The sequence below is a fragment of the Mobula birostris genome, chromosome 3, assembly GCF_030028105.1.
Source record: "Mobula birostris isolate sMobBir1 chromosome 3, sMobBir1.hap1, whole genome shotgun sequence".
Lineage (NCBI taxonomy): Eukaryota > Metazoa > Chordata > Chondrichthyes > Myliobatiformes > Myliobatidae > Mobula > Mobula birostris.
In genome coordinates, this window is record NC_092372.1 from 94,212,037 (window position 1) to 94,239,804 (window position 27,768).

Consider the following 27,768-nt stretch of genomic DNA (forward strand, 5'->3'; position numbering starts at 1 on the left):
GGAGACAAAGGGATAGTCGATGTTTTGACTATCAAGACATGCAAATGAATTGCTAAACAATTACAGTTGTAAGAAAAAGGTTGTGAACCCTTTGCAATTACCTGTTTTCCTGCATTAATTATGTAGTCTGATCTTCATCTGATTTTCTTTGCTCTGAGTTTTCAACGCTTGCAAATTATATGTGGAGATGACTGAACAAACAGCATGCACCACATACATTTGCACAAATGGATTTGTGGATCGAAGGCTCACAAATAACGTGGGCCTGTCACAAGGAGGTTTCTGGCTACAGTTGGGACTTGTGTTGCCTCCCAGGTGCTATGGTCTAGCATGTCATGCAATGGTTACAGTACATTCTGACGGGCGGGGGGTGGTGAGCAACTAAGGTCGTGGTTAGGTTTGTTTTGAATAAACAAATAAAGAATTTGTTCTTTAAAATAAAGAACAATTATTAATTATTTTCAAAATAAAGAATTTTGAATAAAGAATTGCAGGGTTGTATGTGGTGACAAGTATGTATTCTGATAATAAATTTTACTATGAACTTTGGTATAATAGGTACAAATAGCATAGGCAGGAGCAGGGATGAGGTCTTGCAAAGGGATTTTTCAGCAGAAGGTAATTCCAGGATTACTACCCATGCCGTGTGCTGGTGAGGTGAGATATAGTGCGAAGGAGCAGGTGCAGGAGGGGGACTTCAGATTTATGGATCACTGAGCTCTCTTCTGGGTGGTAGAATCTTCACAGAAAAATGGTTTGCACCTGAACTGGAGGGAAATTAATACCCTCACCAGGAGGTTTGGTCGTGCTACTTGGGAGGGTTTAAGCTAGAGCGGCAGAGGAGATGGAAACCATAGCAGCAGGTGGTCGGGTTGAGGGCAAGGAGAACTGTCTGACAAGTAAGACTGAAAGGAAGGGCAACAAGGAGAAGGCCAATAAACATAGTGGAACTGGTGGGCTTATTTCCATGCTTGAGCACGAACTCAGAGCCTGGATCAGTTCATGGAATTATGATACCTTTACCATTACGGACACCTGGTTACATGAGGCACGGGATAGGCTTCGATGGGTTTTGTTGTTTTTGACATGGTGATGGGGGTGTGGGTAAAAGAGGTGGAGGGGCTGCACCACTGATAAGGGAGAATGCCACAACAGTGTTCAAGGACACACTGGAAGGCTCATCCACAAAGGCAATTTGGCTGAGCTCTAAAATAAGTAAGGTACAATTACACTGATGTGATTATACTATAGGTGATCTAATAGCCACTGAGAGGTGGAGAAACATGTCGAAGATCATGAAAAGGTGCAGAAACAAAAATTGTTGGCATACTGGGGGACTTTAACCTCCTCAGGATTGTTTGGAATTTTGCTAATTCAAGAGGCTTAGATGGGGCATGATGTTGAGAGTCCAATTAGAGGAGCAAACATACTGGACCTGGCTTGGTGACAGACCTAATAGTAAGTGAACATTTTAGGAACAGTAACCACAACTTATTCTGTTATGAGTAAGGATAAAATCAGATCTTGCAGGAGGGTACTCAATGGGGGGAGGGCAAATTAAGACAGGAGCTAAGGGGGGCAGGGGTGTGATTGGGAGCAACTGCTCTCAGACAAATCCACATCAGACATTTGGGAGTTTAAAGACCAGCTGATCAAGGTTGGCATATTCTAGAAAGGACAAGGAAGATAAGGTCAGGGGACTCTGAATGACCCAAGAGATCCTAAATTTAGTCAGGAAGAGAAAGGAGCATATGTAGGTCTTATTAAGTTAAAATCAAACTGGGCCCTTGGAAGTATAAACACAACAGAAAAGTGTTCAAACAGACAACTAGGAAGGCCAGTAGGGCCCATTGCCCTTGGCAAACAAGATCAAGGGGAATCCCAAGGCATATTTACTGTTGATAAGTCAGGAAAGGGAACGTCCACTGAAGGACAAAGAAGGGAATTTGTGCTTAGAGTCAGAGCAAGTGGCTCTGGTATTAAATGAGTACACTGTTTCACTATTTACTGAGAGAAGAATCGAAGAATAGTGAAGGTAGAACAGGCCCTTCTGGCCCACTGAGACGCTTCGCCTGGCAAGCCGCTAATTTAACCCTAGCACGAGGAATTCTGCAGATGCTGGAATTTCAAGCAACACACATCAAATTTTCTGGTGAACGCAGCAGGCCAGGCAGCATCTCTAGGAAGAGGTACAGTCGACGTTTCAGACAGAGACCCTTCGTTAACCCTAGTCTAATCACAGGACAATTAACCTATTAACTGCCATGAATTTGGACTGTGGGAGGAAATTGGAGCACCCAGAGGAAACCCACAAGCAGACGGGAAGAATATACAAAGGATATATCCTCTTACGGAGGATGCCAGAATTGAACTCCAAGCTCTGACGGCCTGCGATGTAATAGCATTGCGCTAACCACTACGCTACCATGGCAGTTGTTCTCCCTAGGGCAGGGGCACGAGGTCCCGACCTGTGGTTCACAGATTCCTCAGTTATGGTAGAGGTCCACGGCATAAGAAACGATTGGGAACCCCTTCCCTGGAACATCAGAGGCTAAGGGGAGTCCTGATAGGAGTTCTTTTTAAATAATGAGATTTCCCCAGGAAGAAATATCATACACTAGGAAAGATGCTTTAGGGGGTTGTTGCTGTTTAAAGGAGGCAAGTTGTTTTTTTTAAAATGCAGTTTGTTAGGTTTCTGGAATAGTTACCAGGAGCGGTAGTGGAATTAGGCAGTTTGGTGGAGTTTAACATGGACACATGAAAATTAAAGGAATTGAGGGATATGGATGATGAACAAGAAGAGGGCACTTAGTTTCAACTGGCTTCAAGATTAGCACAAAACCATGGTTAGATTTTTGAATCCAGGACATCAAACTTCTCTCAAATCGATCCTACTCTCCCTCCAATATCTGCTTGTTAACAAACAGAACCAGCCCATTCCTTTCTTAATCAATCCCTAATTGGAATGAATCCCCAACCCTCCAATCAAGTACGTAACATGTCTCAAGTCTTCCACAATATGCTAGAAGAACTCATTAGGTCAAGCAGCACCAGTGGGAGGCAAGAAATAGGCATCATTTTGGGCCAAAACCCTGCGTCAACTTCTGATTCAGGGTTTTGGCACAAAATGTCAGCAACTTCATTCTTCCCACCAATGCTGCTTCACCTGCTGAGTTCTTCCAGCAGATTGGTGTTGCTCCAGATTTCAGCAACTGTAGTCTTGTGTCTCCCTTGTACACCACCGCTTCTGAGTTGAGACTATTCATCTTCTGTGCTAAAAACATCTCTCCTATCTTTACCGCCCACCTAACCTGTAATCCATTTCCCTTTGTTAGTTTCCCCTTAGTATTCAAGCCCTGTTCTATATTTATAATGCTACAAGGTTCTTTTATTTGGAGTACTGCAGAGACACAGTAGAAGCATTCCTGCACAAGTCTGGCGAAGAGCTTTAAAAACCCAGTCTCCATAAAAGAGGGGTACCGTCTAGTGGAGTGGTCATTGTGGGAATGGTCTGAGTCAGAGTGGTAAGGCTTTGGCTCAATAGGGCTTCAGCAAGAACAGGCAGGAGCAAGGTAAGAAGGAAAGTTCATTCTTTATTTCTTATTTAACTCTTGAGAAAATAGAGGGTATGTCTACAGGGCCAGTTTTCTGTTCTGGGTGTCAAGATATGGGATTTCTAAGAGATGACCTTCAGCCTGTTAGGGAAAGTGAAGAGGTGGACAGGAGCTACAGGGAGGTAGTCACCCCAAGGCTACAGGAGACAGATAAATGGGTGACTGTCAGGAGTGGGAAGGGTGAACATCAGACAGTGGAGAGCACCCTTGTGACCGTCCCCCTCAATAATAAATACTCCATTTTGAGTACTGTTGTGAGGGGATGACCTACCCGGGGGGGAAGCAACAGCAACCGTATCTCTGGCACTGACTCTGGCCCTGTGGTTCAGAAGGGTAGGGAACAGAAGAGGATGGCAGTAAAAGGGCACTCTATAGTTAGGGGGACAGATATATGATTCTGTGGATGTGAAAAAGAAACACAGATGGTAGTTTGCCTCCTAGGTGCCAGGGTCCAAGATGTTTCTGAATACGTCCACAATATCCTGAAAAGGGAGGGTGAGCAGCCAGAAGTCAATAGTACATATTGGTAGAAAAAGGTAGAAAAGGAAAGAGGTCCTGAAAATAGAATACAGGGAATTAGGAAGGAAGCTGAGTAGGACTTCAAGTCTGTAATCACTGGATTGCTGCCTTTGCCAAGCGACAATGAGGATAGGAATAGAATGAGATGGCAGATAAATGTGTGGCTGAAGATTTGGAGCGGGGGAGGGGGCAGGGATTCAGATTTCTGGATAATTTGTACCTGTTCTGGGGCAGGTGTGACCTGTACGAAAGGGATGGGTTGCACTTGAATCTGAGGGGGACCAATATCCCCCTCAGGTCGCTACAGCTATCGGGAGTGGTTTAAACTAATATAGCAGGGGGATGGGAACCAATATAATAGAGCTGAGGATGAGTCGGCAGGTTTACAAATAAATGATGGTGTAATATGAATTTAAGGAAGGACAAGCCAATGATTGGATACAAAGGAAGATGTCTGTGGTGGTTGGAGGTCAATCATCTCATCCTCAGGACATCACTGCAGGAGTTCCAACCATCTTCAGCTGCTTCATCAATAACCTTCCATCATAAGGTCAGGAGTGGGGATGTTCGCAGATGACTGTACAATGTTCTGTACCATTTGTGACTCCTCAGATAGTGAAGCAGGTCATACCCAAATGTAGCAGGACCTGGACAATATCCAGGTTTGGGTTGACAAGTGACAAGTAACATTCGAGCCACACAAGTGCCAGGCAATGACCATCTCCAACAATGGAGGCTCTAACCATCATCCCTTGACATTCAGTGGCATCACCATCACTGAATCCCCTACTATCAACATCCTGGGGGTTACCATTGACAGGAAACTGAACTGGTCTAGCCATATAACCACCGTGGCTACCAGAGCAGGTCAAAGGCTAGTAAGTCACCTCCTGACTCCCCAAAGCCTGTCCACCATCTACAAACGTACAAGGCTCAGGTCAGGAGTGTAATGGGATACTTGCCACTCGCCTGGATGAGTGCTGCTCCATCAACACTCAAGAAGCTTGACACCATCCAGTATAAGGCAGCCCACTTGATTGATATGCCTTCCACAAGCACCCTATCCCTCCACCATTGACAAACTGTTACAGCAGTGTGTACTATCTACAAGATGTACTGAAACAACACACCAAAGTTCTTAAGGCAGCACCTTCTAGACCCACAACCACTACCATCTCGAAGGACAAAAACAGCAGTTACCTGGGAACACCACCACTTGGAAATGTCCCTCCAAGTCACTCACCATCCTGACTTGGAAACATATCACCATTCTTCATTTTCGTTGGGTCAAAATCAACGAATTCCCCTCCCTAACAGCACTGTGGGTGTACACCTACACCTCAAGGACTGCAGCGGTTCAAGAAGGCAGCTCATCTCCACCTTCTCAAGGGCAACTAGGGATGGGCAATAAATGCTGGCTTAGCTGGGGACGTCCACATCCCATAAATTAATAAATAAAAAAAATTGTATACAGAGCAGTAAGTTAAATTGTACCACAGAGACAAAATTCAAAAGAGCGAAGAATGCAGGACTGAAGGTGCTGTATTTAAATGTGCATAGCATTCGGAATAAGATGGACAAACTCATGGTTCAATTAGAGATTGGTCAGTATGACGCTGTAGGCATCACTGAGTCACAGCTGATTGAAGGCTATAGTTGGGAACTTAACATCAAAGGATAAACTTTGTATCGAAAGGACAGGCAGGAAGGCACAGGCAATGGTGTAGGTCTGTTGGCAAGAGATGGAATTACATCTTTAGAAAGAGGTGACATAGGGTCAGAGAATGCTGAAACTTTGTGGGTGGAGTTAAGAATCTGCAAGGGTAAAAACCGTTATTGGAATCATATGTAGGCCTCCAAATAGTAGCCAAGATATGGGGTTGAGATTGCAAAAGGATCTGGAAAATGCATGTAATAAGAGCATTGTTAGAATTGTAATAGGGGAATTCAATATGCAAGAGTAAACACAAGATACTCTGCAGATGCTGGGGTCAAAGCAACACTCACAACACGCTGGAGGAACTCAGCAGGTTGGGCAGCATCCATGGAAACGATCAGTCAACGTTTCGGGCCGGAACCCTTCGTCAGGACTGTAGAAGGAAGGGGCCGAGGCCCTATAAAGAAGGTGGGGGGAGGGTGGGAAGGAGAAGGCTGGTAGGTTCCAGGTGAAAAACCAGTAAGAGGAAAGATAAAGGGGTGGGGGAGGGGAAGCAGGGAGGTGATAGGCAGGAAAGGTGAAGAAGGAATAGGGGAAAACACAATGGGTAGTAGAAGGAGGCGGAACCATGAGGGAGGTGATAGGCAGCTGGGGGAGGGGCAGAGTGAAATAGGGATAGAGGAAGGGAATTACCGGAAGTTGGAGAATTCTATTTTCATACCAAGGGGCTGGAGACTACCTAAACGGTATATGAGGTGTTGCCCCTCCAACCTGAGTTTAGCCTCATCATGGCAGTAGAGGAGGCCATGTATGGATATATCTGAATGGGAAGCAGAGCTGAAGTGGGTGGCTACCGGGAGATCCCGTCTGTTGTGGCGGACAGAGTGGAGGTGCTCGATGAAGCGGTCCCCCAATCTGCGTCGGGTTTCACCGATGTAGAGGAGGCTGCACCGGGAGCACCGGATGCAATAGATGACCCCAACAGACTCACAAGTGAAGTGTCGTGAAACCCAACGCAGATTGGGGGACCACTTCATCAAGCACCTCCGCTCCCTCTGCCACAACAGACAGGATCTCCCGGTAGCCACCCACTTCAACTCTGCTTCCCACTCCCATTCGGATATGTCCATACATGGCCTCCTCTACTGCCATGCTGAGGCTAAACTCAGGTTGGAGGAGCAACACCTCATATACCGTCTAGGTAGTCTCCAGCCCCTTGGTATGAACATAGAATTTTCCAGCTTCCGGTAATTCCCTCCCCCTCCCTTCCTCTATCCCTATTTCACTCTGCCCCCTCCCCCAGCTGCCTATCACCTCCCTCATGGTTCCGCCTCCTTCTACTACCCATTGTGTTTTCCCCTATTCCTTCTTCACCTTTCCTGCCTATCACCTCCCTGCTTCCCCTCCCCCACCCCTTTATCTTTCCCCTTACTGGTTTTTCACCTGGAACCTACCAGCCTTCTCCTTCCCACCCTCCCCCCACCTTTTTTATAGGGCCTCTGCCTCTTCCCTTTACAGTCCTGACGGAGGGTTCTGGCCCAAAATGTTAACTGATCGTTTCCACGGATGCTGCCTGACCTGCTGAGTTCCTCTAGCGTGTTGTAAGTGTCAATATGCAAGAGGATTGGGAAAATCAGGTTGGTGTTGGATCATTAGAGAGGGAATTTGTTGAAGGCCCACGAGATGGCTTTTCTCTTTCAGTATTTTTATAAGTTTCTACTAGATGGCTTTTTACAGTAGCTTGTAGTTGAGCCTACTCGGGGAAAGGCCATCTTAGATTGGGTGTTGTGTAATAACCCAGATTTCATTAGGAAGCTTAACATAAATGAACCCTTAGGAGGCAGTGATCATAATATAATTGAATTCATACTGCAATTTGAGTGGGAAAAGCATAACTCACATGTATCAGTATCACAATGGAATAAAGGGAATTACAGAAGCATGACAGAGGAGCTTGTCACGTGGTTTGGCGGAGGATACTGGCGGGGACGACGGCAGAGCAGAGGTGGCTGAAGTTTCTGGGAATAGTTCACAAGGCACAGCATAGATATGTCCCACAGAAGTTCTCAAATGGCAGGGGTAGGCAACCATGGCTGACAAGGGAAGTTAAGAATTGCATAAAAGCCAAAGAAGGAACATATAAGGTTGCAAAACTGAGTGAGAAGTTGGATGATTGGGAAACTTTTAAAATCCAACAAAAAGCTACAAAAAGGGAAAAGATAAAATATGAGGGGAAACTAGCCATTAATATAAAGCAGGGTACTGAAAGACTTTTTATCAATTATATAAAGAGTAAAAGGGAAGTGAGAGTTGATATTGGACCACAGGGAAATGATGCTGTTGAGGTTGTAATGGGGACAAAAAAATGGCAGATGAACTTAATGAGTACTTCGCATCTGTCTTCACTGTGCAAGACACTAGCAGTGTGCCAGAGTCCGCGAGTGTCAGGGAGCAGGCGTGAGTGCCGTTGCTATTACAAAGGAAAAAGTGCCAGGCAAATGGAAAGGTCTTAAGGTGGATAATTCATCTGGGCCAGATCGATGACATCCCAGAGTCCTGAGAGAGGTTGCTGAAGAGATAACGGATGCATTGGTGATGACCTTTCAAGAATCACATGATTCTGGCATAGTCCCGGGGGACTGGAAATTTGCAAATGTCACTCCATTCTTTAAGGGAGGAAGGCAAAAGAAAGGAAATTATCAGCCGGTTAGCATAACCTCAGTGGTGGGGAAAATGTTGGAGTTTATTATTAAGGATGAGGTTTTGAGGTACTTGGAGACTCATGAGAAAATATTTCCAAGGGAATAGAATATAAAAGTAAGGAGATAATGCTGAGCCTTTATAAGACATTAGTCAGGCTGCATTTGGAGTATTGCTAACAGTTTTGGGCCCCACATCTCAGAAAGGATGTGTTGTCATTGGAGAGGGTCCAGAAGACGTTCACAAGGATGATTCTGGGAATGAAGGGGTTAACTTATAAGGAGTGTTTCGCAGCTTTGGGCCTGTACTGCACTGGAATTCAGAAGAACGCAGGGGGATCTCATTAAAACCTACTGAATGTTAAAAGGAGTGGATAGGGTGGATGTGGAGAGGATGTTTCCTATGATGAGGGTATCCAGAACTAGAGGGCACAGCCTCAAAATTGAGGGGTAACCTTTTAGAACAGAGGTAAGGAGGAATTTTTTTTAAGACAGAGTAGTGAATCTGTGGAATGTTCCGCCATGGACTGCAGTGGAGGCCAAGTCTGTGTGTATATTTAACGCAGAACTTGATTGGTCAGGGCATCAAAGGAAATGGCGAGAAGGCAGGTGTATGGGGTTAAGTGGGATCCAGGTTCAGCCATGATGGAATGGTGGAGCGGACTCGATGGGCTGAATGGCCGAATTCTGTTCCTACGTCTTACGGTCTTATAATACTGCCGAAGGATTGTGCAAAACAAAAAGCAAGCATATGCTTTGAAATGGGCACTTTTCTTAAAATAATATAAACTATGAAAAGTGTATTACACAAGCAGCTTAGAGTGTGTTCGAGCAGGTAAGTTACCTTTCTATCTATGTCTTTATCCCACATGTCATTGATTGTACACCCAGCTCCTCTCATTAACAGTGCCCCCGTTCCAAAAAGGGTCAGCATGGACAAATCCGGAAGGCATCCTGGCTCTGCTGCTAAACCGATACTCCAGGTACAAGGCAAATACAACAACCAGGTCCCTAAAATATTAAATTACAACAAATTAAAACTTATTGATTGCCAATGCAGTGTTACTAAATTAAAATTGCAGAAAGGATGTTAATTCTAACATTATTATAAACAGCATGCTGCAGGATTCACTCTAAACATCTAATCCAACAATCTGAAGCAGAGGTGTGATCTTTCAAAAGCGATAATTAAATGAAATTCAATCTACTCTTTCAGTTGGACCAAGAGATCTCACTGAATCATTACAGCGATTCCCACTGATTCATTACAGAATCAAATTATAATGAGGTTTTACATTCCTTTTGATCAAAATAATTTAAAATGGAAGTCATAAAAGCAAATGAAGAACATGAAATGCAGAAAAGTTCAGTGGAAAGAAGTACATGGACTGCTGGTATCGACTAGTTCAGATGACTGTGTAGTAAAATCCTTACACGCCTTACACCATTTAAAAAGTTTGTGTAGTTCATTCTAATTATTCAACCGTGAGGACAGATCTGCAAGTGATTTGGCACGTTGCACCTGCTCCCATCTGTCTGTCTGTTTCAGGTTTCCTGTGTCAGTGGGACTTCGCTTTTACAATAATGGGGAAATTGCATTTTGTTTGGTGTGGACCCCAGAGTTGAGTTGATCAACTGGCATCAGTAACGATCCCTGAAAAGGTCCCAGCCTCTCCCCATCCATTTACTCCACCCCTTCTCACGGCCCTGCAGGTGTCACCACCCTCCAGCTGTTATGAGCCTCCCACATCACTCTCTCCGCCACCCTCGGCGGCCCTTTCCCCGCTTTACCGGTGGGCTTGTCCACCCGCATCAGCTTCAGGTAAGGCTGCACGAGCGGCGGCGTCAGCCCCACCAACCTCGCCGCTGATAGGCCGCCGCTCCTCCTGACGTGGGAAGCCGGCGGCGCGCGGGCCCGCCGATCGCACGCGGCCGCCACCGGCCAGCGGCTGTGGCTCGCAGCCGTCAGCAACCGGCGTGGCCCGGCGCACCTCAGCATCTCCAGCGGCTCAGCGAGGCGCCCCAAGCGTGTGTCAGTACCGGTCTCCGGCCTCGCAGCGCACCATCGCTCCTTCCCCAGGTCAGCCGCTGCGCATGCGTACTTCCGCAAACGCCAATGGCCGCGCACTGCAGGGCTTTTGAGAAATCAGAGATGGTGGGTGCTGTGTATTTGCAATCTGTCTTATTACTGAATTAGACAGTGCATCCATCATGACTCAACGCTTCATGCACTGGTGTCTATTTCTCATTCTCGCTCTCATGCTCCCTCACATTACGGTTGTTCTGTCTCAGACTGATGACATCATCACCGTCGTTGTCGTGGCTATCCCTTGGATGATGGTCTTCATTCTGAAGTCGTCCGCAGAGTGAAGACGCCTGTGCGTGTATTTGTTTAATGTGTACTTGATGCTGCACTCCAAGAAGCACACGGTACTTCACAAATCAACCAACTGATTCCAAAGGCGTGGAAACCACGATGATTGGAGCTGATGGATTTGTTGCAGCCTTCATCCGCCTTCACAGCCGTTGAGTTCGAAGTAACTTCGTCCACCTGTTCCATCATTGAGGTCTTGGTTGGATTGTTCTTTGTCAGGGACCTCCCCCTCGACCTTACCGCCATGGGTGACCCTACCAGGAGCATAGCTCCAGACGGCATTGCTCTCGGGATCACAGGACCACACAAGCTTCTCCACCACGACAAGGTGACAATCAACGGAGAAGATCATCACTGTACTTGACAAGTGTCAAACTACATTATCTGATCTTACCATTTCAATACATGACACCGCTCCTTTCCTGAGAAATGTTTTAGACCACATTCAACTCACTGATTTAACCATTTCAACACACATATTCTCTCAATTCATGACTATAACCAACACATTTTCTGTTTTAACTTAATGATAACTCTAGAACTGAAAACTTCATGTTAACAGTTCTCGTTGTTTCAAAACCCACAACTGAAAGCTCTACTTGGATACAAAATTGTTAAACTTCAGAGGGTGTTTTTGAAGTCTCTCTATCTTTGCTTTCAATATCTGGTAATGACTTTTGCTTACTGTGAACCTGAGCTTGTCTTTATCTGTGCTGTTGTCCTGGTACCTCATTGTCAAATCCTTGAATTTCCTCCTGTTTGTCAGAAGTCTCTCGAGTTGAACTTTTTTACATATGTGGTTTTGCTTGCATACTGCACTCCAATTGGAGATTCAATTACCACTTGATTTCCTGTTTGCCTCACCACCCTGTAGGGTGTTGAAAGGTGTGGTGAATTTGTCCACATTTACTTGCTGGATAAGAACAGTGTCCCCAACTTTTACAGTAGACTCTTGCAGACATCCCACCCTGCAAAAACTCATTTCAGGGAGGTAGCACCCCTGCCCCCGTCGACCTCCAAGGGTGTATGTAATACTTTGTTTAGTGATTTTGTCTAATCTGTGAACCAAGTTGGGTATATGCAGAAAATGTGACATTAAAATATGTACTTATATTATCATGTTTATTCTATTACAACTCTATTACAGGGAGTTTGGCCTCATCACGTAGGACATCAATAGCATAGCTCCTTAGCAGCCAGCTAGCTGGTTTAAATAACGTTAGCTACGCTAATGAACAAATGACACCTGTTAAACTCACCTCAACATGTCTTTTACATTTTAACCCACCATGGGCAATAGAAAAGTCACTGTTGCAAACAGTGCAGCCAGCACTGAGAGGCGGGACTGCGCAGGCGTGTGACATCAGGCAGTGAACCGCGGAAGATTTAAAAGGAACAGAGCCTCATCTAGCGGGCAGCGGAGTGAGCCGGGAGCAGAGTGAAGGCTTAAGGGCTTCGGCTCAACGGGCTTAGGCGGAAACGGGCGAGGCAAGGAAGGTTTGGTATTCATTTTTTGTTGTTATTTGAGGAGGGGGCAGTATGAGTGTGAGGGCAGTTTGTTCTTGGTGCCGGATGTGGGAGGCCCTGGAGTCTCCAAGCCTCCAGAACGTCCACATCTGCGCCAGGTGTGCCGAGATGCAGCTCCTAAGGGACCGCGCTAGGGAAATGGAGCTGCAGCTCGATGACCTTCGTCTGGTCAGGGAGAGTGAGGAGTTGATAGAGAGGAGTTACAGGCAGGTGGTCACACCGGGGCCACGGGAGGCAGACAAGTGGGTCACGGTTAGGAGGGGGAAGGGGAAGAGTCAGGTAATAGAGAGTACCCCAGTGGCTGTGCCCCTTGACAATAGGTACTACTGTTTGAGTACTGTTGGGGGGGACAGCTTACCTGGGGGAAGCGAGAGTGGCCGTGCCTCCAGCATAGAGTCCGGTCCTGAAGCTCAGAAGGGTAGGGAAAGGAAGAGGAGGGCAATTGTAATAGGGGACTCGATAGTAAGGGTGTCAGATAGGCAATTCTGTGGACGCAGTCCAGAGACCCGGATGGTAGTTCGCTTCCCTGGTGCCAGGGTCCGGGATATTTCTGATTGCGTCCAAGATGTCCTGAAGTGGGAGGGTGAAGAGCCAGAGGTTGTGGTACATATAGGTACCAATGACATAGATAGGAAAAGGGAAGAGGTTCTGAAAGGAGAATATAGGGAGTTGAGAAAAAAGACCGCAAAGGTAGTAATCTCGGGATTACTGCCTGTGCTACGCGACAGTGAGAGTAGGAATGCAATGAGGTGGAGGATAAATGCGTGGCTGAGGGATTGGAGCAGGAGGCAGGGATTCAAGTTGTTGGATCACTGGGACCTCTTTTGGTGCAGGTATGACCTGTTCAAAAAGGACAGGGGTTACACTTGAATCCTAGGGGGACCAATATCCTGGCGGGGAGATTTGCGAGGGCTGCTGAGGTGACTTTAAACTAGAATGATTGCGGGGGGTGGGAATCAAATTAAAGAGACTTGGAGAGAGGAGGTTAGTTCACAACAGGGGGATGGGAACAAGTGCAGAGAGACAGAGGGGTGTAAAATAAGGGTAGAAGCAAAAAGTAGTAAGGTGAAAAGTAAAAGTGGCAGGCCGGCAAATCCAGGGCAAAAATCAAAAAGGGCCACTTTTCAACGTAATTGTCTAAGGGCTAAGAGTGTTGTAAAAGTGAGCCTGAACGCTTTGTGTGTCAATGCAAGGAGCATTCATTACAAGGTGGATGAATTAAAAGTGCAGATTGTCATTAATGAATATGATATAGTTGGGATCACAGAGACATGGCTCCAGGGTGACCAGGGATGGGAGCTCAACATTCAGGGGTACTCAATATTCAGAAGGGATAGGCGTGAAAGAAAAGGAGGTGGGGTAGCATTGCTGGTTAGAGAGGAGATTAATGCAATAGAAAGGAAGGACATTAGCCGGGAGGATGTGGAATCGATATGGGTAGAGCTGTATAACACTAAGAGGCAGAAAACGCTGGTGGGAATTGTGTACAGGCCACCTAACAGTAGTAGTGAGGTTGGGGATAGTATTAAACAGGAAATTAGAAATGCGTGCAATAAAGGAACAGCAGTTATAATGGGTGACTTCAATCTGCATATAGATTGGGTGAACCAAATTGGTAAGGGTGCTGAAGAAGAGGATTTCTTGGAATGTATGTGGGATGGTTTTTTGAACCAACATGTCGAGGAACCAACGAGAGAGCAGGCTATTCTAGACTGGGTATTGAGCAATGAGGAAGGGTTAATTAGCAATCTTGTCGTGAGAGGCCCCTTGGGTAAGAGTGACCATAATATGGTGGAATTCTTTATTAAGATGGAGAGTGACATAGTTAATTCAGAAACAAAGGTTCTGAACTTAAAGAAGGGTAACTTTGAAGGTATGACACGTGAATTAACTAAGATAGACTGGCAAATGACACTTAAAGGGTTGACGGTGGATATGCAATGGCAAGCCTTTAAAGATCGCATGGATGAACTACAACAATTGTTCATCCCAGTTTGGCAAAAGAATATATCAAGGAAGGTAGTGCACCTGTGGCTGACAAGGGAAATTAGGGATAGTATCAATTCCAAAGAAGAAGCATACAAATTAGCCAGAAAAAGTGGCTCACCTGAGGACTGGGAGAAATTCAGAGTCCAGCAGAGGAGGACAAAGGGCTTAATTAGGAAGGGGAAAAAAGATTATGAGAGAAAGCTGGCAGGGAACATAAAAACTGACAGTAAAAGCTTTTATAGATATGTGAAAAGAAAAAGATTGGTTAAGACAAATGTAGGTCCCCTACAGACAGAAACAGGTGAATTGATTATGGGGAGCAAGGACATGGCAGACCAATTGAATAACTACTTTGGTTCTGTCTTCACTAAGGAGGACATAAATAATCTTCCGGAAATAGTAGGGGACAGAGGGTCCAGTGAGGTGGAGGAACTGAGGGAAATACATGTTAGTAGGGAAGTGGTGTTAGGTAAATTGAAGGGATTAAAGGCAGATAAAACCCCAGGGCCAGATGGTCTGCATCCCAGAGTGCTTAAGGAAGTAGCCCAAGAAATAGTGGATGCATTAGTGATAATTTTTCAAAACTCTTTAGATTCTGGACTAATTCCTGAGGATTGGAGGGTGGCTAATGTAACCCCACTTTTTAAAAAAGGAGGGAGAGAGAAACCGGGGAATTATAGACCGGTTAGCCTGACATCGGTGGTGGGGAAAATGCTAGAGTCAGTTATCAACAGCACATTTGGAAAGTGGTGAAATCATCGGACAAAGTCAGCATGGATTTGTGAAAGGAAAATCATGTCTGACGAATCTCATAGAATTTTTTGAGGATGTAACTAGTAGAGTGGATAGGGGAGAACCAGTGGATGTGATATATTTGGATTTTCAAAAGGTTTTTGACAAGGTCCCACACAGGAGATTAGTGTGCAAACTTAAAGCACACGGTATTGGGGGTAAGGTATTGATGTGGATAGAGAATTGGTTGGCAGACAGGAAGCAAAGAGTGGGAATAAACGGGACCTTTCCAGAATGGCAGGCAGTGACTAGTGGGGTACCGCAAGGCTCAGTGCTGGGACCCCAGTTGTTTACAATATATATTAATGACTTGGATGAGGGAATTAAATGCAGCATCTCCAAGTTTGCGGATGACACAAAGCTGGGCGGCAGTGTCAGCTGTGAGGAGGATGCTAAGAGGATGCAGGGTGACTTGGATAGGTTGGGTGAGTGGGCAAATTCATGGCAGATGCAATTTAATGTGGATAAATGTGTGGTTATCCACTTTGGTGGCAAAAACAGGAAAACAGATTATTATCTGAATGGTGGCCGATTAGGAAAAGGGGGTGCAACGAGACCTGGGTGTCATTATACACCAGTCATTGAAAGTGGGCATGCAGGTACAGCAGGGGGTGAAAAAGGCGAATGGTATGCTGGCATTCATAGCAAGAGGATTCGAGTACAGGAGCAGGGAGGTACTACTGCAGTTGTACAAGGCCTTGGTGAGACCACACCTGGAGTATTGTGTGCAGTTTTGGTCCCCTAATCTGAGGAAAGACATCCTTGCCATAGAGGGAGTACAAAGAAGGTTCACCAGATTGATTCCTGGGATGGCAGGACTTTCATATGAAGAAAGACTGGATGAACTGGGCTTGTACTCGTTGGAATTTAGAAGATTGAGGGGGGATCTGATTGAAACGTATAAAATCCTAAAGGGATTGGACAGGCTAGATGCAGGAAGATTGTTCCCGATGTTGGGGAAGTCCAGAACGAGGGGTCACAGTTTGAGGATAAAGGGGAAGCCTTTTAGGACCGAGATTAGGAAAAACTTCTTCGCACAGAGAGTGGTGAATCTGTGGAATTCTCTGCCACAGGAAACAGTTGAGGCCAGTTCATTGGCTGTATTTAAGAGGGAGTTAGATATGGCCCTTGTGGCTAAAGGGATCAGGAGGTATGGAGGGAAGGCTGGTACAGGGTTCTGAGTTGGATGATCAGCCATGATCGTACTGAATGGCGGTGCATGCTCGAAGGGCCGAATGGCCTACTCCTGCACCTATTTTCTATGTTTCTATGAGCAACACTGTCATTATTTTTGAGGTCGACTGTAAAGCCCGCCCACAGAGAAAACTGATAGGTCTACTTAGCAGGGGTCCCCAACCTTTTTTGCACCGTGGACCGGTTTAATATTGACAATATTCTTGTGGACTGGCCGACCTGGGGGGGGGGGGGGGCGCGGGGGGAGGGGGAGTGTTAATCACGACCGGAATATAAGTGATAAGTCAACTATAAGTCACTTTGAAGTGGCTAATACACTCAATTTTGTTTCTAAAAGTGCTTATCTAACAAATATAATATTAAACACACAGCGCATATTTTCCTCGCATGAATATAGTGTTAAGTCAATAGCACCATAACATTTTAAGTAACATTTGGATATTAAACACAGCGCATATTTTCCTCGTATGAACATATAAAATCATTACAACACACCAATATCGCTGAATCAGTGGGAGCCCTGGGCTTGTTTTCCTGCAACAAGACGGTCCCATCGAGGGGTGATTGGAGACAACGATACTCGAACGGGGTTCCTTATGTCCAGTCTATTCCGCAATTTAGTTTTCGTTGCATTCATTGCAGAAAACCCAGCTTCGCTAAGATATGTTGGAAACGGAAGCAATGTTTTCAGTGCTTCCGTGGCTATCTCAAGATATTCAGCCTTGACTTTGATCCAGAACGCTGGCAGAGATGTTATGTCAAACATACTTTTCAGCCGTTGTCATTTGCAAGCTCGAGGAATTGATCTTTTTCCCGCACTGACATGGATGACACGCGCGTAATGACCTTACGTGCGTTCAAGTTCAACATTGCGTGACAGGGAATGAGGAAAGGTGCAGCTGACTCGTATCATTTCATATCGCCAAATCATATCGTTTCCTCGCAGCCCGGTGGTTGGGGACCACTCTTAAACATGAAGATAGACCAATCAGGATGCTTGCTCTCCTTCTCCCTCTCTTTCTCAAAAAAATCGATTTCCGGGATATTGTATATAATTTCTGGGCATCAGGGAGCCACTGTTGATATGCGGGAGACTCCCGGAACTTATGGGGGAGGTGGGATGTCTGCTTGTGATCGTCTGCATACAACTTGTACTTTCCTTTTTGTTCTGCATCCCGATCTCATACTTTCAGTTCTGCTGTGTGTATCTCCTTGACGTTTGGTAACTTACCCCTCATTTTGTAGTTGTAGGGAAGTTCGGCAGGGCTTTTCCCTGTAGTGGCATGTTCCACACATCTGTACACAGATAGGTACTTTCTCAGTTCACGTTTCCAGTCAAGTCCTTCTGCTTGAGCTATCCTAACCCTTTTCACCTGTGATGCATTTTGGCGTTTCACTTCACCATTTGCCTGAGCCCACTTTGGCATTGTCTTCAGGTGTTTGATTCCATTACTCTCACAATATTCCTTGAACTGTTCAGATCTGAACTGATGTCCATTCTCTGATTTGATAGATAAGGGCAGTCCATATCTACTGAAAATGTTCTCTAAACTGTCAATAACTCTCTCTCTGGTTATGGAGGACAAAGTGTCATATTCATAAAATCAGCTGTAGTAATCAACTCCTACTAGAATGGAATGGTTTGTTGGTAATGGTCCAAGCAAATCCACAGTTACCTCCTGCCTAGGACCATCTGGTAATGGTTTTAGTTTTAGTGATTCTGGAGGGTCGGGTCTAGATACAGTTTGACAGCTGTGACAAGTTTTGCAGTATTTCTCAGCTGCTTTGTCCAAACCAGGCCAACAAACCTTGGTTCTGAGATGATGCTTTGTACCAACTAATCCCGTGTCCTTCATGAGCTAGGGCAAGTGCCCGTGTGTGCAAGGCTTTAGGTAACACGATCTGTGTCCCTCTGAGGGTAAGATGACCCACTCCACACAGCTCATTTACAATGGGTGCCTATGCCTTAGAGTTCTCGAAGTGTAGTGGGTCATGATTCATGATGGCTTTACACACCTCCTGCAGCTCTGGATCTATGGCTGACGCTCTCTCTACCTCTTGTGTTGTCAGGGCTTCAGACGTGGCACTCACAGCTATGAACCTGACGTATTCCTCTGAACCATGCTTGTGTCTCTCTTTTTGAGCAGTCTCTCCCAGTAGCCGTGACACTGGGTCTGCAATGTTTTGTTTTCCTGGCATGTGTATGACTCTGGAGCCACATGGTTGCAACCTCAAGACCCATCGCTCTATGTGTGCGCATGGTTTAGATCAGGAGTCCCCAACCTTTTTTGTGCTGCGGACCGGTTTAATATTGACAATATTCTTGTGGACCGGCCGACCCGGGGGGGGGAGGGTTGCCAATGGACAAGAGTAGCAGTCAAAAAAAGACTACAATGACCGTGAAGCCTTGCGCATGCACCAGTGCGCATGCGTGACCTGCGCGTGCATGTACCTGCCGATATTATTCTCTGCAAATCGTTTTTGGCATTCTGTTCGGGGGGGGTGTTCATCACGACTGGAATATTGGTAATAAGGGGCTAATACACTCAATTTCGTTTCTAAAAGGGTCTATCTAACGAATTTAATATTAAACACACAGCGCATATTTTCCTCGCATGAATATAGTGATAAGTCAATCATCAGGGGAGGACGGGGAGCTTGAAGTAAGTGTTGAACGAACTTCCAGTAGAAGTGGTAGAGGCAGGTTTGATATTATCATTTAAAGAAAAATTGGATAGGTATATGGACAGGAAAGAAACGGAGGGGTATGGGCTGAGTGCAAGTCAGTGGGACTAGGTGAGAGTAGCTTTCGGCACGGACTAGAAGGGCCGAGATCGCCTATTTCCATGCTGTAATTGTTATATGGTTATATAAGTCACTTATCAGTCAATAGCATCATAACATTTTAAGTAACGTTTGGATATTAAACACATAGCACATATTTTCCCCGTATGAACATATAAAATCATCGCAACACACCAGTATCGCTGAATCAGTGGGAGCCCTGGGCTTGTTTCCCTGCAACAAGACGGTCCTATCGAGGGGTGATGGGAGACAGCGATACTCGAATGAGGTTCCTTATGTCCAGTCTATTCCACAATTTAGTTTTCGTTGCATTCATTGCAGAGATATGATGGAAATGGAAGCAACGTTTTCAGTTCTTTCATGGCTATCTCAGGATATTTAGCCTTGACTTTGATCCAGAATGCCGGCAGAGATGTTATGTCAAACATACTTTTCAGCCCGCCGTCACTTGCAAGCTCGAGGAGTTGATCTTCTTCCTGTGCTGACACGGATGACGCGCGGGTAATGAGCTCGTGTGCGTTCAAGCTCAACAATGGGCATGACGGAATGAGGAAAGGTGCAGCTGACTCCTATCGCCAAATCATATCGTTTCCTCGCGGCCCGGTAGCAAATGCTCTGCGGCCTGGTACCGGTCTGTGGCCCGGTGGTTGGGGACTGCTGGTTTAGATCCTGGGCTGTAAATCATCTCCAAGGGTTTGTAATCTGTGATCAGGTTAAATTTTCTCCCATACAAATAAGAATGAAGTCTTTCACAGGCCCATACTAGCATTAATGCTTCTCACTCTGTGGGTATTTTCTTTCACAGTCTGTGAGACCACGACTCACATAGTAGTCAGGTACCACTTCTTCGTTTTGTTTTTACATGAGTACCAGCCCCAGTCTGACTGGGCTGGCATCTGCTACTATTTTGGTTGCTGCATCTTTATCAAAATAGGATAATGTACCTGCTCTTGCTAGCTCCTCTTTCAGGGCTTTGAATGCTGTTCTTCTCCAAACTTGAGCTGGATGTTCTTGCAGGTCAATTGTCTCAGTGGTTCTGACAAAGTTGCAAACTGTGGTATGAATGTGCTTCTGTAGCCAACAAGACCTGGGAAACAACTGGCTTCTGTGGCATTTTGTGGTTCACGAGCCTCCATTACTGCTTGCATTCTCTCCTCAGTTGGTCTGATGCCTTTCTGCAACGAGAGAATTTCAATGAAAACCAGCCTGTCCATGTTGAACTGACATTGCTCCAGGTTCAGTGTCAGTCCACTCTGCGAGTCTCTTTAAGACAGCATGCAGCCTCTCATCATGCAGTTTTTGGTTAGGCGCATGTACAATCATGTCATCTGAGATGTTCTCAACTCCTTCAATTCCATCTGAAGCATTTACTGTCTCATGCTTGTGCTGGTACTGCTCACTGGCTGATGACACACCAAATGTCAGTCTCTTGTACCTATACACCCCATATGCACAGTATATGTGGTTATCTCTCTAGATTCTGAAGTTAGTTCGAGCTGGTGATAGCCCCATTTCAAGTCTAGTTTGCTAAGCACCACAGCTCCATTCATACCCTGTAGTATCTCATCTACAGTTGGAATGGGATATCTCTCCCTCACAAATGCTTCATTTGCCCTTCTTGTGTCTAGATACATTCAGATGTCTTTGTTGGGTTTTGGTAAAATTACTACCCAGTTAACCACATGAATCAGGGCTTCAACTTTCTCCATTTTCATTAGCTTTTTAACTTTTTTCTCAAAAGCCTCCCTTAAGTTGTAAGTTATGTGTCTGAGTGGCTGGGTCACAGACTTTACCTGGGATCAATGTACAGACTGATCTGCTTAATGTTCAGCTTTCCTGTCCCTTCAAACACTTTTGGATACTTTAGCTTAAGTTACTCTTTAACGTCTGTCACTATTGACACATTTTCTCCTGTCATTAACACACCCAATTTTGTAGCTGTGTCTCTACCTCAGAGTGCTTCACCATTGCCTTTTATCACGATGAACTCTACCTGGTCTGTTCTGTTTCCAATGCTTATTTCACATTCAAACTCCCCCTCGACCTCCAGTGATGTGCTGGGTGAAAATGGGGACAGGTTTCTCTTCTGCTTGGGAATATATGAATGGGACTTTACCTTCTTGGACACATGTTCACCCAGTATATTACTTCTGGCTACTCCTGAATCTACTAACATGCACAGTTTTACACCCCCTACACAAAAAGTAATTTTTTTAGATCACTGTCTCATTAGCAACAAATGCAAGTTCCTTCTGTTCATCCTCAACATTGTTCATTTTTAATCCTTTGTTCTGGCACATTTTTGCAAAGTGGTCCTTTCCAGTACATTTTCTGCACATCTGTCCACGAGCTGGGCACTTTGGGTCTCTACCCAGGTGTTCTGTGTTTCCACATCTGTAGCATTTCCTTTCATTTATATTAGTAGACTTTCTTTTCCCCTCTTTATCAGCATAAAGTTCAAGTGAGTTGAGCCACCTCGGACCTGGTGTAGCTGGCTCCATAAAACATTGGAAATGTTGGATCCTGGATTTCTCCATTCTCATCAATTAATGTTAAACTTACTTTCAAAGTCCGTATCCTCGTTGCCACTGTCGCGTATTTGCAACCTATCTTAGTGCTTAATCAGATAGTACATAAATCATGACTCGACATTTCATGCTCTGAACGTGCCTTTGTTTCTCATTCTCACTTCCACGCTCCATCACATCACGTGTTGTTCTGTCCCAGACTGGTGACATCGTCACCATACTTGACAAGTGTCAAACTACATTAACTGGCCTTACCATTTCAATACATGACAGTGGGAGGAGATTGTTTCAGATGCTGAAGTAATCGTCCACATCTGGGAAAACTGGTAAATATTAACAAGTCTCAGATGCCCCAGTCCTGACCATCTGCAAGAAGGGAGATAAACCTGATGGTGGAAGCTCCTTACTTCCTGTGACAGGGAATGTCCCGGTCCGGATTCTCCTCATCCCTCTCCTTCACGTGGCTGAAGAGCTGCTGTCCACTTTGTAGTGCAGATTCCTGACTTCTGGAGGTAAACTCCCCAAAAAATTGCCAAAATTGCGAGATTTTGTTTCTTTTTCTTTTTGCTAGGCGATTGATGCCAATACCTCCTGAAAACCAAGGTTCCCTAAACCTGTTATCCTTGCCTTTTATTCTGACAGGCACATACGAGCTTTATATTTGCAAAGTTTCACTTTTGAAGGCCTCCCACTTCCCAAGTACACCTTTGCCAGAAAACAGCCTATCCTAATCCACACTTTTCAAATCATTTCTGATAGCATCAAAATTGGCCTTTCTCCAATTTAGAATCTCAACCCACAGACCAGACACATCGTTTTCTACATTTACTTTGAAACTAATGGCATTATGATCACTAGATGCAAAGTGTACCCCAACACAAACTTATGTTACCTGCCCTGTCTCATTTCCTAATAGCAGATCAAGTATTGCATGCTCTCTCATTGGGACTTCTACATACTGATTAAGGAAACTTTCCTGAACACATTTGACAAACTCTATCCCATCTAGTCGTTTTACAGTATGGGAATCCCTGTCAATATGTGGAAAGTTAAGATCACCTACGTTCACAACCTTATGATTCTTGCAACAGTCTACTCTTTCTACATACAAGTTCCCCTAAAACCTGTGGTGGTCTGTAATATAGCCCCATTAACATGGTTGTACCTTTCTTATTCCTTAGTTCACTAGACGAGTTCCCCAGTCTGTTATGACTGAGCACTGTCGTGACATTTTCTCTGATTAGTGACACCACCCATTCCCCCTTTAATCTCTTTTGTTCTATCACATCTAAAACAACAGAACCCCAGAATATTGAGCTGCCAGTCCTGCCCCTTCTGCACGAAGTCTCACAAATGGCTATAATATCATAATTCCATGTGTTGATCCATGCCCTGAGCTCATCTGCCTTTCCTACAATACTTTTTGCTTTGAAATATATGCTACTCAGGACATTATTTTCACCATGCTCAACTTTTTGATTGCTGTTTGAGGTCTTAACAACATTTGTCTCCACAACCTCTCCACTGTCTGTTTTGGCACTCTGGTTTCCATCCCCCTGCAACTTTAGTTTAAACTACGCTCCCACCCCCACCCCACTTGCCTTCCCGCTAGGATATTAGTCTCCCTCCGGTTTAGGTGCAGCCCGTTTCTTCTGTACAGATTCACCTTCTCTGGAAGAGAGTCCTATGATCCTAAAATCTGAAGCCCTCCCTCCTACACCAACTCCTTAGCAATGTGTTAAACTGTATGATCTTCCTATTTCTGGCCACGTGGCATGGGTAGCAATCCTGAGATCCCAACCATGGAGGTCCTGTACTTTAACTAAGCACTGAACTCTCTGAACTAATTTTGCAGAACCTTGTCACTTGTCCTACTTATGTCATTGTGCTTCTGTGGACCATGACCTCAGGCTGGTCACCCTCCCACTGAAGAATGCTGAGGACTCAATCAGAGATGTCCCGGACCCTGGTATCCAGGAAGCAACATACCATCTAGGAATCTCATTCTCATCATAGAACCTCCTTTCTGTTCCCCTAATTAACAAATCCCCTATCACCACTCAGTGCCAGAGACCTGACCGATGTGACTTTCCTCTGCTAGATCATTTCTTCTCCCCCCCCCCCCCACCAAGGAGTATCCAACAATTGTTTGGCCAGAGGGGTACTCTGCACTGGCTGTTTAACTTCTATCACCTCTAACTACCTCTCTATGTCATATCTATCACCCCCTCAGCCTCCTGCATGATCCAGAGTTCATATAGTTCCAGCTCCAACTCCTGAATGCAAATTGTTAGAAGCTGCAGCTGGATGCACTTCTTGCAGGTGAAGATGTCAGGGCATTGAAGGTTTCCCTGCCTTCCCACATCCACAAGAGAAGCATTCCACTATCATGACTGGCATCCCTATACTCTAACTGTGCAATTATAAAAGAAGAAAACAATAAATAAGCTGAGAAAAATCTATCCACAGTTTCACCTTCTCTCATTCAAGTCCCTCCTTGCTGAAGTCTCAAAGAGCTAAAGTCTGAAAAACCCCACTCTAACACCGTCCACTCCACAATGGCTGCTCCATTTGCCCTGCCTTTTTAAAATTTGCCCGAGCTAATGTATCCCAATCTCTGATTGTCTGCTATTCAAACTCCAAAACTCCTGCAAAGCGCTGCTTTTTAATGCATACTTGCTGACCTGTGTGAGTCACTTCTCTCGCCTCCAATCTCTGATTGGCTGCTGTTCAAAACCGTTGTGTTCAAATTCAGTGCATTAATATAACCTTTGGTCGATTGAGGATCAGACCACAGATTGGGCACCGTACTCGTTCTGTACTGGATCGAGCTGATCCTAGATGTTTTTGAGATGTGGACATCATACAGCAGGCATGTTAAGGCTCTGGAAAAATACTGCCACTGCTGTCCTAATTCACTGGGAGAATAACGGAACCCCAACGTCAGAAATCTCTCCTGGGCTAACAACTGCAGTATGATGGCATTTCTTATACTGTACCTTGTTTTCTCCATTAGGAAGGCCACATGATTTATATGTCTGACACCAAAACTTGACTCTGTTCTGTTGCTCTTAGTTCAGTCCCTTGCCACCTACATCCATGACACTTCACACACTCTCAATCACTTCAATAATTTTAAGTTCCCTCATTTTCACTATGTCCAGTCTCTATATACTTCTCAAGAAGGCTTTAAAGCTCTCTGCTTCTTTCTAGGCAACAGACCTAACCAGTTCCGCTACGCCAACACCCTCCTCTGTCTGGGGAAACTGATCCTCGCTCTCAACAATTTCTCTTTTGGCTCCTCCCACATTTTCAAAACCCAAAGTGTAGCCGTGGGCAACCATGCGGGCCACCTGATAGCATAAACATTGATTTCTCCATCTCCTAGTAATTTGTTATCCTCCCTCTTCTCTCCCTTTTTCCATTCCCCATTCTGGCTCCCCTCATGAACATCTTGATCTTCACTGTTACTCTGCTTCGGAGATGTTTGCATGCTAGTTTTCAGAAAAGGAAGATGCCAAAGTGGATGTGCATTATGTTTGAACTACAAGTGAGTTTAATTGTCATTCAACCATACACAAATCCAACTTGTCCTCCACTGAGTGAACATGGGACGGCAGCCCCCGACCCAGCACAGACTCCAGCTCTCTCCCACACCGGCTCTGTCATCTCCTTCCCTGGACAACCCGTGGCATGAGGGCTGGTCCGCACAACAGCCAAGGCAAAGCAGCTCCCCTTCCATCAGTCTTTCCAATGAACTAGTGAACTGGACTGGCAGTATTCTACCCATGTCCAACGGGGTCTTGCGATCACAAAAAAAACTCCCTATCATTTGCACCGTTTGTTGGGCCATGCATCGCCTCTGATGCCTTCCTCCTTGGATGGCTGCAGCAGACAGCAATGTGGTACGCAACAAGTCCAGCTCCGATGCTGTCAGGGCTCCGGTGGAGGACTTTGTCAAATGGTGCAAGCTCAGCATCAGTAAGACAAAGGAGATGGTGATGGACTTTAGGAAGGCTAAGCCTACACTGCTCCCTGTTATTACTGATGGTGAAGATGTGGATGTGGATGTGTTAAGGACCTACCAGTACCTGGGGCTGCACCTGGATGACAAATTTGAGTGGAGCACCAACACAGAAGCTGTGTACAAAAAGGGCCAGCATCATCTATTCTTCCGGAGGAGACTGAGTATTTTGGAATATGCAGGCTTCTCCTTCACGTGTTCTTTTTTTTGTAATTCAAATTCTTATTATTATTTATTCTTATTTTACAAAGCAGCACAGCATATCATAGAGCAGATACAGTACAGCATATTTACACAGCCATCCCATGACAGGAAAACAATTAAAACTTAGAAACAGAAAGAAGTTCTAATTTAAGTTTAAATTAACATACAACCAAAATTGACCCCACGCGTCTTGCACTTTTTCCTCACTGTTAATTCTTCCCAACGTGTTCATATGATGAAATCTTAATCTTTCCTCAGTCCATTCCTTCACGGTGGGACATCTGTTTTTTTCCAGTTTTGCAATATAATTCTTGCAACTGTGATGAGACCCACCTTTAAATATTTGTCATTGTTTACATTAGGTATCATTGTCCTATCACCCAGGAGACAAAGCCGTGGGCACAAGGGCAGTGCGGAACCCGACCAACTCCCCAACAAATCAAGAACTTTACACCAAAATGGGCGAACCATGAAACACTCCTTAATCATTTGAGAATATGTGCCCACCTCATTTTTACATTTCCAGCATAAATTATCATCAACAATCCCCATTTTGTAGAGTCTAGTTGGTGTCCAGTAATATCTGTGTACTATCTTATATTGAATAAATTTCCCTCACGCTTCCCTAATATGTCTACCCATGTTTGATAAAGTATTTGACCACTCATTATCTTCAATATCACTTCCAAGATCCTTCTGTCATACTGCTTTGAGATTGCTACACGATTCACCCACAGAGTGCTTGAACAGTTTATAAAACACTGATGCTTTATGAACTTCCTGTGGTAATGGAAAGTATTCAGTTAAAGGGTTACTTTGTGGGTCACTGTTCTTGAATATGCTACTAATGCAATGTCTTATTTGTAAATACTTCCAAAAATTTCCTTTATCTACGAAGTTATATTTCCTCTGCAAATCCATATATGACATAAAAATCCCACATGCAAATCCACATATGACATAAAAATCCCATTCCCATAGAGATCACCTCCTTCACGTGTTCTACCAGTCTGTTGTCACCAATACAATCTTTTATTTCGCGGTGTGCTGGGGCAATGGCATCAACACAGATGATGCTGACAGGTTCAATAAACTGATCAGAAAGGCTGGCTCTGTTATAGGAATCGAACTGGACACACTGGACTCTGTGGCAGAACAAAGGACCCTACGGAAAATCCTGGCAGTTCTGGACAATGTTTCTCACCCTCTGCGTGCCACCTTGGCTGAACAGAGGAGCACTTTTAGTAATAAACCAAGACAACTGCACTGCTCCACAGAGCACTATATGAGGTTATTCTTAGCCTCGGCCATTAGGCTCTATAATGAGTCAACCTATAGCTGGGGAAGTGATGATCCCCTCCTGTTAGACTGTTTGAGGTAACTTATTTTTTTAAACTTTCTTACTTCTCTTGTAATATTTGTATATTTGTGAACTTCTAATGCTACTGTGACGCTAATTTCTTTAGGGGTCAATAAGGTATCTATCTATCGAGCAACCCACTAGTGGGGTAAACCTGCAGGGCTTGACGTTCTTAATAGGCAGTGTGTTGCATTCTTAGAAATGACATAAAGTGGGAAAATGCCAATAGTGGCTAATGTCTTGAGCAGAAAAAGGAAAGATCTCACTTTGAAATCATTTGCCTTGAAGTTTTCTTCCATAGATTCCATTGGGTGTCCAAAGAATTTAGTAAAAATCTCATAGATATAAAAACAGAAGAAAATTATATTTTAAGTGGCAACAATCCTGAGAACCAAGTGAAATTTTTTTGGTGTCCTGGCTAGTACTTACCTCATCCCTCACCCGAGTCATTACCAAAACAAATGAACAGGGCAGATTCATCT

At 44.8% G+C, this 27,768-nt stretch overlaps 1 protein-coding gene across 1 annotated transcript in view; it reads right to left on the bottom strand.

Annotated features, from left to right (window-relative positions):
* Positions 1 to 25,042, bottom strand: part of coq2 (coenzyme Q2 4-hydroxybenzoate polyprenyltransferase) — a 42,627-nt gene extending 17,585 nt beyond the window's left edge. Inside the window, exons 1-3 of the mRNA XM_072254401.1 lie at positions 24,921 to 25,042; positions 10,281 to 10,624; positions 9,334 to 9,500 (exon numbers count right to left, since the gene is read on the bottom strand). Of these exons, the coding sequence (XP_072110502.1) occupies positions 9,334 to 9,500; positions 10,281 to 10,624; positions 24,921 to 25,042 (633 nt within the window). The remainder of the gene's footprint in view (positions 1 to 9,333; positions 9,501 to 10,280; positions 10,625 to 24,920) is intronic.
* Positions 25,043 to 27,768: the final 2,726 nt, after the last annotated feature.